Below are 16720 nucleotides of genomic sequence, written 5' to 3'. Positions count from 1 at the left end.
AAATATAGGAAGTGAATTGCAGTGTGTGAAGAACAAAGAATGAATAAATTGTCCGTGGGGGGGGATGTGGAACGGCTGCATGGAAACGGCAGTGTGGCTAGTAAACTGTGAATAGCAGGATGTGACAACAGGGAGTGAAGAGCAGGGTGGAATTAGCAACATGGGAATAGGAGGGAGTAAATAGAAGGGATTGAATAGCAGGAAATGAAAAACAGAGTGTGAATAGAAGGAAGGAAACAGCAGCATGTGAAAAGCAGGGGGTGAGGAGCAGGGAGTAACGAGGAGGGCATGAATAACAGGAATATACAGGTGGATGCTGCAAGAATGAATAGCAGCAGACTGTGAATAGCAGGGAATAAATAGAAGGGAGTGAACCGCAGGATGTGAAGAGCAGGGCGTGAATGGCAGAGTTTATATCAGAGTAGTGCTGGAAAAGCACAGCAGATCAGGCAGCATCTGAGGAGCAGGAAAATCGACGTTTTGGTCAAAAGCCCTTCATCGGGAATACAGGCAGGGAGCCTCCAGGGTGGAGAGATAAATGAGAGGGGGGTGGGGCTGGGGAGAAGGTAGCAAAGAGTACAATAGGTGAATGGGGGTGGGGATAGAGGTGATAGGTCAGAGAGGAGGGTGGAGCGGATACATGGGAAAGGAGATTGGCAGGTCATGAGGACAGTGCTGAGCTGGAAGCTCCCCTTCCATCCCCAACCCCATTCACCCATTGTACTCTTTGCTACCTTCTCCCCAACCCCACCCCCCACCACCTCCCCCCGTTTATCTCTCCACCCTGGAGGCTTCCTGCCTCTAATCTTGATGAAGGGCTTTTGCCCAAAACATCGATTTTCCTGCTCCTCAGATGTTGCCTGAACTGCTGTGCTTTTCCAGCACCACTCTGATTTAAACTCTGGTTTCCAGCATCTGCAGTCCTCACTTTTGCCTGGCAGAGTTTATATAACAGGATGGGTAATGAATAGAGAACAGTACAGCACAGGAACAGCCCTTTTGCCAACCATGATTTCAAACAAAACGAATCTCCTCTGCCTGCACATGGTTAGCATCCCCTGCCTTTTTATGTGTCTATCTAAATGCATCTTAAACATAATGATCATACCTGCTTCTGCCACCTCCCCTGGCAGTGTGTTTTGGGCACCTACCACCCGCTGTATGAAAATCTTGCCTTGCATATCTCTTTTAAACTTTACCCCTTTCATCTTAACCCTATGCCCCCGGGTATTTGATATTTCCACCCTGAGTAAAAGACTCCAACCATCCACCCTATCCATGCCTTTCAGAATTTTATATGCTTCTCTCAGGTCATCCCTCAGCCTTCAACACTCCAACAGAAACAATCAAGTTTGTCCAATCTCTGCTGGTAGCTATCACACTCCAATCCAGGCAACATCCTCTTTTTCACCTTCTCCAAAGCTTCCACATCCTTCCTCGTGCACACAATATTCCAAATGTGGCGTAACTAAAATCTTATACAGCTGCAACATGACTTGCCAACTTTTATACTCAATGTTCTGACAGATGAAGGCAACAGTACGCCTTCTTTACCACCTTATCAACTTGCGTTGCCACTTTCAGGGAGCTAAGGATTTGCACCTCATCACCTCACACTTTATCCAGATTAGATTTCATCTGCCTTTTCTCTGAAACTGATCTAGATCCTGTTGCATCTTTTGATAACCTTCCTCACCATCCAAAACTCCAGCAACTGTTGTGTCACCTGCAAGCTTACTAATCAGACCACCTATATTTTCATCCAAATCATTTATATCCATGACAAATAACTGATCTTATGGAATACCATTAGTAGACTTCCAGTCAGGAAAATACCCCTCCACAACTTGCATCTGTCTTCTATGACCAAGCCAATTTTATATCCAATTTACCAACTCACCCCGGATCACATGGGCCTTAGTTTTCTAGACCAGCCTACCATAAGGCACCTTGACAAATCCTCACAAAGTCTATGCAGATTACATCCACAGTCCTCACCTCAATCACCTTTGTCACTTCCTCAAAAAAACTCAAATTTGTAAAACAAGACCTCCCCCCCATGTTGACAATCCCAATTAAGTCCATTCTTTTCAAGTGTGAGTAAGTCCTCTTGATAAACATCTCCAATCATTTTTCTAACGTTGACATATGGGTCGTCAGTCTATAATTTTCTGGATTATCCCTGTTGCCCTTTTTAAACAAAGAAAGTACATTGACCATTCAATGTCAACTACATTGACCATTCTCCAGTCTTCTGGGATCTCACCTGGAGCTAAAGTGAGGATAAAGATCTCTGTGAAAGCCCCACCAATATCCTTCCTTGTCACCTTCAGCGTCCTGGAACAGATCCCATCAGGCTCTGGGGACTTATCTATTGTCATGTTTGTCAAGTCACCCAACACCTCTTTCTTAATATCAACATGCCCTCGAATGTCAACATACCCCTCTCTAATCTTACTATCTTCATCTCCTTCTCCTCAGTGAATATCAATTCAAAGTAAGCATCAAGGACCTCACCCACTTTCTCTGGTTCGAAACACCAGTTCTGTCCCATGTCCTTGAGCGGACATACCCTTTCCCTAGTTACCTTCTTGCTCCCGTGAATAAAGGTCTTTAGAATTCTCCTCAATCTTACATGCCGAGGACATTTCATGGCCCCTTCTAAACTTTATTCCTGGTTTAGGTTCTTTCCTGCAATCTTTATATTCCTCAAAGGCCTTGTCAGATTTCAATTTTCAAAACTTTGTGTATGCTTCCTTTTCCTTTTTAACTAAACTTTCAGTTTCTCTTGTCATCCAGGGTTCCTGAATCTTGCCATTCTTATTTTTCATCCTCACAGGAACATGGTGGCCTTGAACTACGACCAACTGACTTTTAAAATCTCCCACAGATCAGATGTGGATTTACCTTCAAACAGCTACTCCCTATCTACTTTCCCCAGATCCTGCCTAATACTATTGTAATTAGTTTTCTGCCAATTTAGCATTTTCTCCTGAGAAGAAATCTTAACCTTATCTATAACTACCTTAAAACTTACCAAGTTTCCAAAATGGTCCCCCACTGAAACTTTTGATCATCTGGCCAGGGTCATGTCTTGTCATGTCAAGGTCTTGTATGGCTCCTTCCTTAGTTGGAATATCTGCATATTGTTTTAAGAAGCCCTCCTGGATGCACCTAAATTCTGCCTCATCCAATCACCCTGACAGCGAGGGAGTCCCAGTCAATGTTTTGGGAGTTAAAACCACCCATTTCAACAATGCTGTTGTTTTTATATCTTTCCATGATCTGCCTACATATCTCCTACAACATCTCCCCCCGGCTGTTAGGAGGTATAAAGAAAACCCATCATAGCAACTGTACCTTTCTTATTCCTATGAGCCCTCAAAATGTCCACTCTAAGTATAGCTGTGACAGTCTCCTCAATCAGACAGCAAAGTCAAGAATGGACAGTAAAGAATGAATGACGGGGGTGAAGAGCAGGGCATAAAGAACAAAATATTAAGACCAGGGGGCGAAGATGAGGGGGCGAAGACCAGGGGGCAAAGACTAGGGAGGGCAAAGACCGGGGGAGCAAAGACCGGGGGGGGGGCAAAGACCGGAGGGGTGAAGACCGGGGCGGGGGGGGGGGGATGCTGGGCGAAGAGCAGGAGGCGGAGAGCATGAGGCAAACAGCAGTGCATGCTGAGCAAGATGTGATTAGAAGAGGGAGAATGGCAGGGCATGAATACTTTAAGATTATGATCGGCTGGGCATGAATAGCAAGGAGTGATTAGCATGGTGTGATTAACAACACAAGAAACAGGGAGTGAATAGTCGGGTGTGAACAGCAGTATGCAGGAATGAGTAGTAGGATGTGAAGCAAAGGGAGAGGATAGCAGGATGCAAAAAGCCGGAGTGTACAGCCGGCTAGGAATAGCAGGATGCAAACAGAAGAAGATCAGTGGCATGGCATACATAAAAACAGCTGATGAGCAGGGAGTGGAAAGCAGAGAGAGAATAGTTGGGCATGAGTAACATGGTGGGAATCGCAAAACACAATAAACATGGAGAGAGTGGCATGGAGTGAATAGCAACATACAATAAATAGGACGTGAATAGCAGAGAGTGTATAGCAGGGACTGAATAGCATGGTATGAATAGCAGCACAAGGCTTACAGGGAGTGAATAGCAGGGAGTGAACAGCAGATTCGCAGGGAACAAAGGTAAGACTGTGGATAATGAAGAGTATGTGCATACCAGGATGATTAAAAGTAAGAGGATAGCAAGGAGTGTACAGCAGTGAGAACAGCAGGTGGATTTAGTAGGGTATGTACAGTGGGGTGAAGGAGAGTGTGTACATAGCAAGGGGTAAAATCAGAGCACAAATTGCAGAACATGTATAGCAAAGAGTGAATAGCAGGATGATTCGAAGACAACAAATAGCAATACACAGAAAACAGGGTGGGAACAGCAGAATATGAACAGCATTAGCTGAGTGGGAAGAGCAGGTTAAATGTTGGGAGTGAATAGCAGGGCGTGTAAAATAATTTTAATGAGGTAAGCATGAAATCAGAGAACATGCAGCAGGACACAAATAGCAGAGAGTGAATAACAGGATGATTAGAAGAGAGTGAATGGTGGGGTGCAACTGTCAGGACAGCAGGATATAAATAGCAGAATGAATAGCAGTATGTGAATTACAGGTGAGAATAGCAGAGTGTGAATAACAGAATGTGAATAATAGAGTGATTAGCTAAGTGTGAATAGCAGGGTTTAAATAGCAGGATATGTAGAGTGCGGCAAAGGGGTGGGTGTGCAGAGCAAGGTGTGATATCAGGAACAAATAGCATAACATAAATAACAGTGATCAGCAAGGAGTGAATAATAGGGTGTGAACAGCAGGGGGAGAATATCAGCTTGTGAATAGCAAGGTTTGAATCGGAAGGTGTGACTGGCACTGTGATTCGAAGGATGTGAACAGTGGTGTTAACAGCCATGATTAACAGCAGCAACTAATTATCAGGATGAGTGGCAAGGTTGAACACCAGTGTGTGATTAGCAGAGTGATAAACAGGATGTCAACAGTGTTGTGAAGAACAGGGTGAATATCAGCATTTGAACAACAGGACAAAAGTTGCAGTGTTCAAAGGAGCAAGTGAGTAACAGGGTGTGAAAAGCTGAGTGTGAATAGCAAGGAGTGAACTGCAGGGAGAATAACAGGAAGTGAATAACATGCTGTGAATAAAAAGGTGTGAATGGCAAAGTGTGCATAATAGGTTGATTAGCCACTGTATACTGTAAAAGGGTGAAGGGGTAAGAACAGGCTGTGAAAAGCAGGGGTAGACTCGTAGCTTGTGAATAATAGGAATAGCAGAGTGTGAATAATATAGGGTCAATGTCAGGATGTAAATAGCAGGAAGAGAATAGTGGGATGTGATAGCAGGGATAGATATCATGGTTTGAATTACATGGAGGGTAGTTGTTGTGAATAGCTATACAGTATATGACTATCAGGTTGAGAATGAAAAGGGAATAAAGCAGGGAGTGAATAGGAGGGAGCAAATAGCTGTATGATTAGGAGTGTGTGAATACTGGACATCCACAGAGTGGGAATATAACAGTGCAAATACTAGCGTTTGAATAACAGGATGAGAAGCAGGGTGTGACTAGCAAGATGTGAGCAGGATATGAAAGATGAGTTGCAAATATAAGGGCTTGATTATCTGTGTTCAATAGCAAGGAGTAAATAACAGTGAGTCAATTATTAGGTTGAATAAGAGAGCATGAATGACAGGAAATAAAAAGCAGAGTAATGTGCAGACTTTGAAAAGGGAGAGAATAGCAGAATGTGATGAGCAGGACACCAATAGCAAATGATGTACAGCAGTAAGATTAGATGGGTGTGAATAGTAGGTTGTAAGAGCAGACTGTGAATAGGGGAGGGATTAGCAGACAGTGGATATCAGGGAGGGATTAGCAGGGTGAATGTTAAAAGCAGGGAATAAATGACAGGGTGTGAATAGGTTGATAGTATCGTGAATATTAAGGTATGTGCAGTGTGGATAGCAGGGCAGGAACAGCAGGGAGGGAGTATCAGGGTGTGACTAGCAGGGAGAAAGTGAGGCCAGCAGATGCTGGAGATCAGAGCTGAAAATGTGTTGCTGGAAAAGCGCAGCAGGTCAGGCAGCATCCAAGGAGCAGGAGAATCGATGTTTCGGGCATGAGCCCTTCTTCAGGAATGAGGAAAGTGTGCCAAGCAGGCTAAGATAAAAGGTAGGCAGGAGGGAAACTGGAGAAATCTGAGTTCATCCCTTGTGGTTGGAGGGTTCCCAGGCGGAAGATGAGGCGCTCTTCCTCCAGCCATCGTGTTGCTATAGTCTGGCAATGGAGGAGTCCAAGGACCTGCATGTCCCTGGTGGATTGGGAGGGGGAGTTGAAGTGTTGAGCCTCAGGGTGGTTGGGTTTGTTGGTCTGGGTGTCCCAGAGGTGTTCTCTGAAACGTTCCGCAAGTAGGCGGCATGTCTCCCCAATATAGAGGAGGCCACATCGGGTGCAATGGATGCAGTAAAGTTTGTGTGTTGAGGTGCAGGTGAATTTGTGGTGGATATGGAAGGGTCCCTTGGGGCCTTGGAGGGAAGTTTTTCATTTCTTGCAGTTGCAGGGGAAGGTGCTGGGAGTGGAGGTTGGGTTGGTGGGGGGTGTGGACCTGACGAGGGAGTCATGGAGGGAGTGGTCTTTTCGGAACGCTGATAGGGGAGGGGAGGGATATATATCCCTGGTAGTGGGGTCCGTTTGGAGGTGGCAGAAATGACGACGGATGATACAATGTATATGGAGGTTAGTGGGGTGGTAGGTGAGGACCAGTGGGGTTCTGTCCTGGTGGCGATTGGGGGGGGCAGGGTTCAAGGGCAGAGGAGCGGGAAGTGGAGGAGATGCGATGGAGTCACGTCTGGGGGGAAATTGCGGTCTTTGAAGAAGGAGGCCATCTGGGTTGTTCGGTATTGGAACTGGTCCTTCATATCTGGGGGGAGATTGCGGTCTTTGAAGAAGGAGGCCATCTGGAGGCCATCCTCCACTTCCCGCTCCTCCCCCCTTGAGCCCCGCCCCTCTAATCGCCACCAGGACAGAACCTCACTGGTCCTCACCTACCACCCCACCAACCTCCATATACATCATATCATCCGTCGTCATTTCCGCCACCTCCAAACGGACCCCACCACCAGGGATATATTTCCCTCCTCTCCCCTATCAGTGTTCCAAAAAGACCACTCCCTCCATGACACCCTCGTCAAGTCCACAACCTCCACCAACCCAACCTCCACTCCCGGCACCTTCCCCTGCAACCGCAAGAAATGCAAAACTTGCACCCACACCTCCCCCCTTACTTCCCTCCAAGGCCCCAAGGGATCCTTCCATATCCACCAGATATTCATCTGCATCTCAACACACACCATTTACTGCATCCGCTGCACCCGATGTGGCCTCCTCTATTTTGGGGAGACAGGCCGCCTACTTGCGGAAGGTTTCAGAGAACACCTCTGGGACACCCGGACCAACCAACCCAACCACCCCGAGGCTCAACACTTCAACTCCCCCTCCCAATCCACCAAGTACATGCAGGTCCTTGGACTCCTCCATCGCCAGACCATTGCAACACGATGTTGGAGGAAGAGCGCCTCATCTTCCGTCTAGGAACCCTCCAACCACAAGGGATGAACTCAGATTTCTCCAGTTTCCCTCCTCCCTACTTTTTATCTTAGCCCGCTTGGCACACTTTCCTCATTCCTGAAGAAAGGCTCATGCCCGAAACGTCGATTCTCCTGCTCCTTGGATGCTGCCTGACCTGCTGCGCTTTTCCAGCAACACATTTTCAGCTGTGGCTAGCAGGGCCTGAATAGCAGGGTGTGAATAACGAGGTTTCAATTACACATGAACGGCACAGTGTGTTGAGCAAGGATTGAATACCAAACAGTGGCTAGCAGGGTGAATAACAGGGTACGATAGCTAGCAAATTAACAAGGCGTGAAAGGCAGTGTGCAAATCAAAGTGAGACTAGCAGGGGAGTGAAACAGCAGGGTGAGCTCAATACAGAGTGAGTCACAAGAAGAAAATCAATTTGACTTTTGTATGCAGGGTAACCTTGATTATCCGAAAGACATGGGTAGACAGTGTTTCGGTCGGATAATCAAATATTCGAATAACACAGTTTACCCAAGAATCCCTTGAGTTTACCTTGAGATCGTCTTCGGATAATCCGAAATTTGGATAATTGACGTTCAGATAATTGTGGTTGCCCTGTACAATGCAACCATTCAAACTATGGTGCCTTAGCCTTCTTTGCAATGAATGAATATGCTTTTCCCGTGGGCACAAGAGGTTCAGGGTCCCATCACAAGTTCAGGACAAGGAATGTCAAGAACTTCTCAGAAGTGACCCAGTCCAGAGCACACTTGCCTACGAACCCAGAGATTGTTGGTTCAGTCCAAAAATCAAGGCAATCATTCCAATGCAATACTGAAGGAGTATTACGCTGTTGGATGAGCTGTCTTTCAGAATAGCAAGACACTGAAGTCCTATAAATATACCATGGATCTATTTCAAAGAAGAGCAGAGGACTTTATGCAGTCATTTACAAATCCTGATTAATCTTTTGAGTTCCACTTTACATATGCAGATGCTCATGCTCTAATGACCAGATACAGGATGGCAAATGCAACGTGTGCATTAACTTCAAAGGGATGGGAATACAAGAGCAGAGATGTACTGCTGAGGCTGTATAAGTCTCTGGTCAGAGCACATTTGGAATATTGAGAGCCCCATATCTAAGGAAGGATCTGCTGGACTTGGAGAATCTCCAGATTAAATTTACAGGAATGCAAATGAAAGGCCTATCATACGAGGAGCAGTTGAGGACTCTGGGCCTGTACTCCATGAAGTTTCAAAGGATGAGGGGGATCTCATTGAAACTCACAAAATGCTGAGAGGCCTGAATAGACTGAATACAGAGATTTCCACTCATAGGAGAGACTAGGATCTGAGGACACAGCCTCAGAGTGAAGAGATGACCCTTTGGAACTGAGATGAGGAGGAATTTCTTCAACCAGAGGGTGGTGAATCCATACAACACATTGCCATCAGAGGGCTGTGGATACTAAATCATTATGTGTATTTAAGACAGAAATAGATAGGCCCTTGATTAGAAAGGGGATCAAAGGTTATGGAAAAGGCAGATGAATAGGGTTGAGAAACATATTGGCAATGCCTGAATGTTGGTTCGAGACAAGAAAAACTACAGATACTGGAATCCAAGGTAGACAAGCAAGAGGCTGTAAGAACACAGCAAGCCAGACAACACCTGAACATTGACTTCTCCACCTCCGGGTGCTGTCTGACTTGCTGTGTTCTTCCAGCCTCCTGCCTGTCTATCATGATTGAATGTTGGAGCAGACTCAATGCACTGAATTCTGCTTCTATGTCTTATGATCTCATACGACACTAATACTTACCATCCATCCCATTCATGACAAAACTGCATGGATGTTTAACATGTTTAATTACTCCGTCTTCCATGGAATCTATTCCTACATTGGAAAAATAATTCCCATTTTGTTTATCTTGTTGTCCTTTTTTAGTTTTATATATGCACGATGAGATTCTATGATCATAGAATCTTTTCTTGATTTGCATTGTCGACATTGTCTATTTGCTTACTGACCTGCGTCCTGATTTGTATTTCAATAAAAGTATGGAAGGGCCAGATTAAGTAAGGCTCGGATTAACCATCAGCTGTAGGCAGTTTACAGTCCGCACTTCAAATGTTCAAGAATGCCTCACAGATAACACTGACATTGTTGGAATTTTAAAAACTAATCATGCCATAAAAAGATATGTAACAATTCATATTGATTTACATCGCAAGATGGCATGATAGCCTACCTTTCAGGATCACATGCTGAATAACATAAACCTATACCTTTTTCATGGGCAAGTGCAATTGCTGTATTTTTCTATCCCTTTAGTTAATTTGTCAATTGCAATTTACAACCCAGCCACTTTGCTGCAACAGACATCTTTGTACTTTGAAAGGGAATTTGTCGGGTGGAGCAAAGAGAAACAAAAGGAGCGAAGGGCATCGGGAGCAGACCGATATTAGCAATGACAGTGAAACCCTTGTGGAATGGTACATGCATCAATGTAGAATATCATGTAAAAGATAATAAAGAAATCAGCAAACGGAAGAATATTTAAAATAACAAAAAACAAAGATGTAATTCTGTCCCTCAAATTTTCAGATGAGCAACAATTCCAATAATTCGCTCCAAATTCCAAACCTAATTGCTATTCGCATTTTCCATTCCTACCCTGTGTAAGCATTGCTACCTCCATTGTTTCCATTTTCTAAAGGCTCAGTATTCAATGAAACCCAGCTCATTTTGATGCCTCACTTATCTGTCAATCTGCATTGTCACTTCTCTTCAAAACGTTCAATTTTCTCACACATATTCAAGTTATAATTTCTTTTTGAGTTTGTGTCAGCTCAGTGTAAATGTCTGCAGCTGTCTCTAATCCCTGATATAATTGAATCGGGAACAAAATGCGATGGTAGCCAATGACTGCATAAAGCAGGAAATATACTTCAGGACTAGTGTAGAGAAAACCATCTTGACTCGCTGTCTGTACAAACCACTGAATCTGACTGCTGTCACTTTCCGCAGCCAGTGAAATTACAAGTTTTACGAGCAGGTCTCCAGAGTACTAAACATCACAACTGGAGTGGGCATCACTTTGAAACCTGTGCATTGAAAGCACAATAGCAGAGTTCCATGAAGTTACAATGGAAATCCATACCAGATGTAACTTCTGGACTTACAACATAAACCCTCTTGGATATAATGACTCTCTGAATAAATAGATTTCATAGAATTGTAGAAGCTTACAAAACAGAGGCCATTCAGCCCACTGTGCCTGCACTGGTTCTCCATTACATCAATTCAACTTTGCCTTCGTCCCTTTTCTTTATCACTTGAGGTTACAGGAGAGCTGAATCTGTCTCCAGTGTAATCATAGCCAGTGCACAGACCCTGACTACTCATGACTCATGGCATTACAAAGTACTGTATTTCCTGTTGTTTCCTTTGCTTTCTCTGTAAATTACCATAAATGAGTGATCTCTGATTTTACAGTGCCCAAAATCTGATACAATGCATCAACTGATACCAAATCAGAATTCCACATGACTCTTTAAATACTTTCTCAAGCTGTCTTGCCACCTTTAATGCTTTGCGTTTCAAGATCCCCAGGTCCCTCTGCAATTATTCTTCTACAGAATTTTACCCTTTATGTTAAATTACCTCTCCTCATCCTTCCTGTAAACTTTATCATTTCACTCTTTTCTGCATGAAATTTCACCTGCTTCATGTCTGCCCATTCCATCAGCCTGTCTATGTCCTTTTCAAGTTTAATATGATCACTCTCACAGTTCATCAAGCTTGAAAGTTCTGTGTCATCTACAAAGTTTTAAATTTGTTCTCTGTACATTCAAGTCTAGGTTTTAATTTATGCTATGATAATCAATGACCCAGTATAGCACCGGCACCCAATGTAATCGTCCAGACTGAGAAGCAACTGTTCACCACCACTGTCTGTTTTCTGTCACTCAGCCAATTTAGTGCTAATGTTCCTTCTAGACAATGGGCTGCAATTTGCTCACTATAGTTTGAACACTTTCAGAAGTCCTTATACATCACACTGCCCTCATCAAAATTTGCAATCAAATCGGTTGAATATGATTGGCTTTCAGCAATTTGTGCTGGCTGACCTTGCTTAATCCGCACTTGTGCAAGTGAGTTTTAATTTTATCCTGGATTATAATTTCTAAAAGGCTTCTTGCCATCAAGGTCACGCTGACTGACCTATAGTTATGTGGTTTATCTTGGCATCCTTTTTTTAACATTTGCAATTCAATAGAGAACTTTACATCAGTGGAACAAATTATTCAGACCCACTGCTCTACACGGGTGCTTATGCTCATTCAAGTTTCCTTCATCACTCCTCATCTTATCATTTAAATATCCTCTTCCAATTCATTCCACCTCATGTACTTATGTAGGTTCGATTTAAGTGCATCGAGTGCTACTTGGCTCACAGCCACTTCATGTGACAATATTTCCACAAGCTCAACTCTCTCTGAGTAAAGATGTTTCTCTGAAATTCCTTATTCATTTTAATTGTAACTACCTTTAAATTTTTGAGATCCCCAGAGAGGTGACTGATTTAGAAGCAAGGACATCTTTAATCTCGCTGTCCGGCAATCAATTGAGATCAATTAGCTCATCACACACCAGGACTCACTTTGGGATCTTTCCTGGTCTTGTGTGCCTCAGTGATAATGAAGTTAGCTGTCAGGCATTGAGTTGGCCAGGTAGTTCCTTATAATACAAAACCTTGGGTTCTCAGGGGCCGTGTTTGAGATTGGGCATTTAGAACTGCAATCTTGTACTATGTTTTTATTTTTTGTTCACTTTTAATCCAAGAACATTTGTTGCTCTTTACATAACTGCACATTTTACAATAACGGGTGTCTTCTCAAACAGCTACAGCACTCTTTGTGAAAGGACACCCATTGTTCAGTTAGCTCTCAATTGTTTGTGCTGTGGTTTGATACAGGTATTTGATCATATCAGAGAGCTCTTAACAGACAAGACATTAATGTAGCGCTGCATTGTAATTCATGTGAGATTAGGGGAGGTGGAATAGGAAAATGGTGCAGCCGGGGTGGGGGGGAAGCAGGAGTAAATTCCAAAATGGCAATGTCTCCACAAGGTGATAAGCTAGTTGGGTTTTTACTCTTAGGGACATTTTTATTTTAAATTTAATTATTAAAATTCACAAACTGCCATGGTGAAATTTCAACTCACATTCTCTGGAATACATTCCAGGTTAATGAGATACTAATCCTGGAACATAGCTAATAGACCCACAACATGTTTGATTTAACAAAGGTGTAAACACAATTTCTGTAAAAACCTAAAATGGAAAAAGGATAAAAAACATTTTAAACATCTACATGTTACTAACCAGAACCTAGGAGTGGAACTGAAAGCTGCAAACCCTTGTACCAATCTTTGTGCGGCACTACCAAGCTCAACTCATCTACTGACCAACACAGCATGTGTGGGACACTGAGAAGAATTGTGAGATAGATGTTAATAGATCAAATGTCAAACTCAGGAGAAATTACCCACACACAGACTGGTAAGAATGTAAAACTCACTGTCTATTGGGTGGTTGAAGCAGAGAGCATTGAATCATTGAAGCAGCTGCTTGGTAAGTGCATGAAGAAGAAGAAGCTATTCGAGGAATACAGAGACACAATGATAGTGTTGAGTAAATTACAGCTAGATGGAGGAAACAGAGAGAAACCAGTGCATCTTTGTCACAAAGAATAAATTAATGTTCAATATAAAATATCAGCTACTATTCCTTGTTTTGGCAAAAGCTAGCTGATATCATACCATCCAGCTGTTTGCCTCAAAGTGCTTGGTCCCTTTACTCCAATTATCAGTTCCCAAACTCAACCCACTCCACTGCCTTCCCAACCTTTGACTTTGACAGCATAATGAGCAGAGCAGACACAGGAGGAACAGACAGAGTCAAATCACATGAATAATGCCATGGCAGATGTCAGCTGGGGTCTTTGAGGAATCCAGCATCTCTGGCCTGTCAGTAAGAAATGTAACACTTTGAGCCAGCTCTGCCATTCAATCCCATCATGACTGACCTTCTGTTTACTTCTTTACCCTTCACAAAATCTGTCTCCAACTCCTCTCAGTCTCCCTCCAGTTCCTTGAGCTATATTCTCCAAAACCCCACTCAGTTTCCCTCCAATTTTTCACTTCTCTTACGTTCCTCCCAATCTTTCTCCAATTCCCCAAGTACCTCTAACCAATTCTTGATCAATCAAGTTCCTCATTCACTCTTTTTCCAATTCCTCACTTACTCTCTCCAACTCCTCATTCCTTCTTCCCAAATCCCCATCTCTCTCCAATTTTTCTCAATCTTCAATTCTTCATTCACTGTCTCCAGCTTCTCTCCCCCTCAAATCCTCTTTTTCCAATTCCCCACTCACTCTCTCTCCAATTCTGCTCTCTCAGCAATTCTTTATTCACTCCCTCACTCCAATTCCTTTTATCCTCCAATTCCTCGCTCTTTCTCCAATTCCTCATTCACTCTCTCTTCACTCAAGTTATTCACTCAACTTCTCTCCTAATCCTCTCGGTGATGTATTGCCATGGGACTCGAGTGACTGACAGGGATCCACGCTAACCCAGTGAGTTAAATGATGATGAGAACTACAGAATGAGCGCCAAGCCACCTCACCGCAAATCAAGATGTAGATACCTCTGGCGAGATAACCGTCCAGCTTTCTAATACCACGAGTTAAACTCAATCGTTGTAAATACTTCACTCAGAGGAGACACACAATTAATCAGTTCACATAATAGGTATACCTCAACAACACAACTTTATAGCTGAAATACACTCTCAAGAGGCTGTTTTTGAGAAGAAGAGACGAAGTGCTTTCTCCGAAAAATGCAAGCTGTGCCTGAAGTGGCAGCAAACGGGTCGCCTCCATCATTCTCATGCATGATGCTAACGCACAAACTCCACCGTCAGCACACAGCGAAATACACAAAGTTTCACTCCACAAATAAACAACAGCCCCCACCCCCTCCCCGGCCGGGACAGTACCTTCCAGGGCAGAAACAGCAGGCAATATCCACAATATCCAGCAGATGCCCATGTTGGGAGCTGTGAACAGAGAGGTGCAGGCGCTGGAGCTGCGTGAACCATCCCGGAGACAGAGGCAGCAGCCAGACTCAGCCATATGAAAGGGGTGGGGGTGTCTCAGGGTCCACAATCAACACAACTTCAAATTTCCACGAAATACCACCCCCAACCAAGAACAACAAACATGCCGTATCACTAGTACTATAGGTTTATATATTTAAACAGACAAACGAAAAGCAACAGTTGAAGATTTTATTGCAAAATTTTAGTCTATTCCCCCCCTCCGACAGAGTAGTCCTGGCCGGAGGTGTCAATCAGCCGGCTCTGTGCGCTGGGAGCCCGGAGTCTCTCCTGGCCAGGAATGGGCTGGGGGCTGGGGGCTGGGGCTGGTGCGGGGTGGGTGGGGGGTTACTGCACTGAAGGCGGTGATCTCGGAGTCAGGTAGTCGGGATTACTTCCCCGCCAGCCTCTGCTGGGAGAGCTCACCGGATCCCTGTGACTGAGGGAAGGCTGGAGAAGCTCGTCCGGCATTTAAATAGTTAGAGGAGATTGCAGTCTCAAACTCGGAAAATGTGGGAAATCGTTTTAGGTTTGGCTTCAGCTTCCAAACAAAACAATAATCATTTCAAACTCATCTCACTGAAGAAACTGTCAAGAGGAGATTCCCGAATCCCAACCCGCAAACAACTCTCCATCCCTTTCCCAAACGCATTCTCCGTCTCTACTCCCGAATGCCCCCGTCATCTTCCACTCCAAACATCTCCTACACTCAAATAGTCCAATCTCTTCCTCCCCAATTGTTTCCCCATCTTCTGTCCCGGAATACCCTCCCACATCTCATCCCCAAATATCCTTCCCCACCACTCCCTGCCCAATGCCCGTCTCCTCTCGAGATACCCCCACCCTATCTCCCAAACATCCCTCCATTTCTCCAAATACCCCACCCCGCCCCTTCCTCTCCTTTCTCCAACAACACTTCATCTGCCCCTTTTTCTCCTTATTTTTGCCGCTCTGACTTCTCACTCTGCCCAGTTCCCTTCATCCTTCCCCTCTTCATCTCCCTCTCTCACAACCCCCCCCCCCCTTCTGCTCACATCCTTTATTCTTCATTTCTTCCTCTAGCTATTCCTTTTCATTTCCTCTCTCTCCTCTTCCTCCACCCTGTGCCTTTCCCAGTTCTTGGCTGTGGGATCCAGTGGTGTTTGGCTGGATCGACACGTGATGGGCCAGGTATCGAAGGGACTTGGATAGAAATTATCGACCATGATAAGATCGGTGCTGACAGCTTCGTGGAGGATTCCTGCGAGGCGAGCGAGAGCAAGGGGACAAAGAGAATCCGAACCTGATGCTGACGGAGGGGACTAGTGAACACCACCATCTGGCGGTGAGAGTCTGCAGCAAATGCCCGGTGCCCAGAGGGAGATCCGCGGCTCTGCGGGTCATCTGGCCCCGGCTCTGCCTCAACCCCATGGGGGAAAGCTCCGGGCTCAGCTGTTCCACGGGCAAATATCCCCTTCCTACAGTTTGCATTGGCGAACATTGAGAGAGCAGGAGAGAGGTTTCAGAGCTGCATCCTTTTAAATTCAAAATTACTATTGACATCGCAGTGAAGAAAAACATTTCCTTTAAATTCAAACTTGGGCAAACGAGTCGGTATTATATATTCCTCGCTCTTTGTCCCTCTCACATACGCACACACATATCCACATAACGTAAACAGTCAACATCATAGGGGTGGGCCAACAAGGTCTCAATCTCCCTGCTGTGGGCAATGTGACAGATTGGTCATACCAATGCACAAATATGAACACGGACTGGCCCGAGAAAGGTCTCTGATGTTTGCTGTAGGATTATTCAAAGTGGTACAGTATAGCACCATTGTGCTTTAAGATGTCAGCAATCTTTAAGAAAGAAAGGGATGTTCCATCTACATCCTTTGGCAGAAAAATCA

At 44.4% G+C, this 16720-nt stretch overlaps 1 protein-coding gene across 3 annotated transcripts in view; it reads right to left on the bottom strand.

The window, feature by feature from the left end:
• The window catches only part of LOC140487179 (ephrin type-B receptor 2), a 718490-nt gene extending 703644 nt beyond the window's left edge, over positions 1 to 14846 (bottom strand). For 2 of the 3 annotated variants that reach the window (XM_072586828.1, XM_072586830.1), the window contains exon 1: positions 14731 to 14846. In XM_072586828.1, coding sequence (XP_072442929.1) covers positions 14731 to 14782 — 52 coding nt within the window. In that variant the 5' untranslated portion in view covers positions 14783 to 14846. The remainder of the gene's footprint in view (positions 1 to 14730) is intronic. The other variant, XM_072586829.1, reaches the window with a different exon arrangement.
• Positions 14847 to 16720: the final 1874 nt, after the last annotated feature.

This window comes from Chiloscyllium punctatum, chromosome 16, assembly GCF_047496795.1.
Source record: "Chiloscyllium punctatum isolate Juve2018m chromosome 16, sChiPun1.3, whole genome shotgun sequence".
Classification (NCBI taxonomy): Eukaryota; Metazoa; Chordata; class Chondrichthyes; order Orectolobiformes; family Hemiscylliidae; genus Chiloscyllium; species Chiloscyllium punctatum.
The sequence above is the reverse complement of the archived record's forward strand: the minus strand, read 5'-3'. Positions and strand labels throughout refer to the sequence as shown.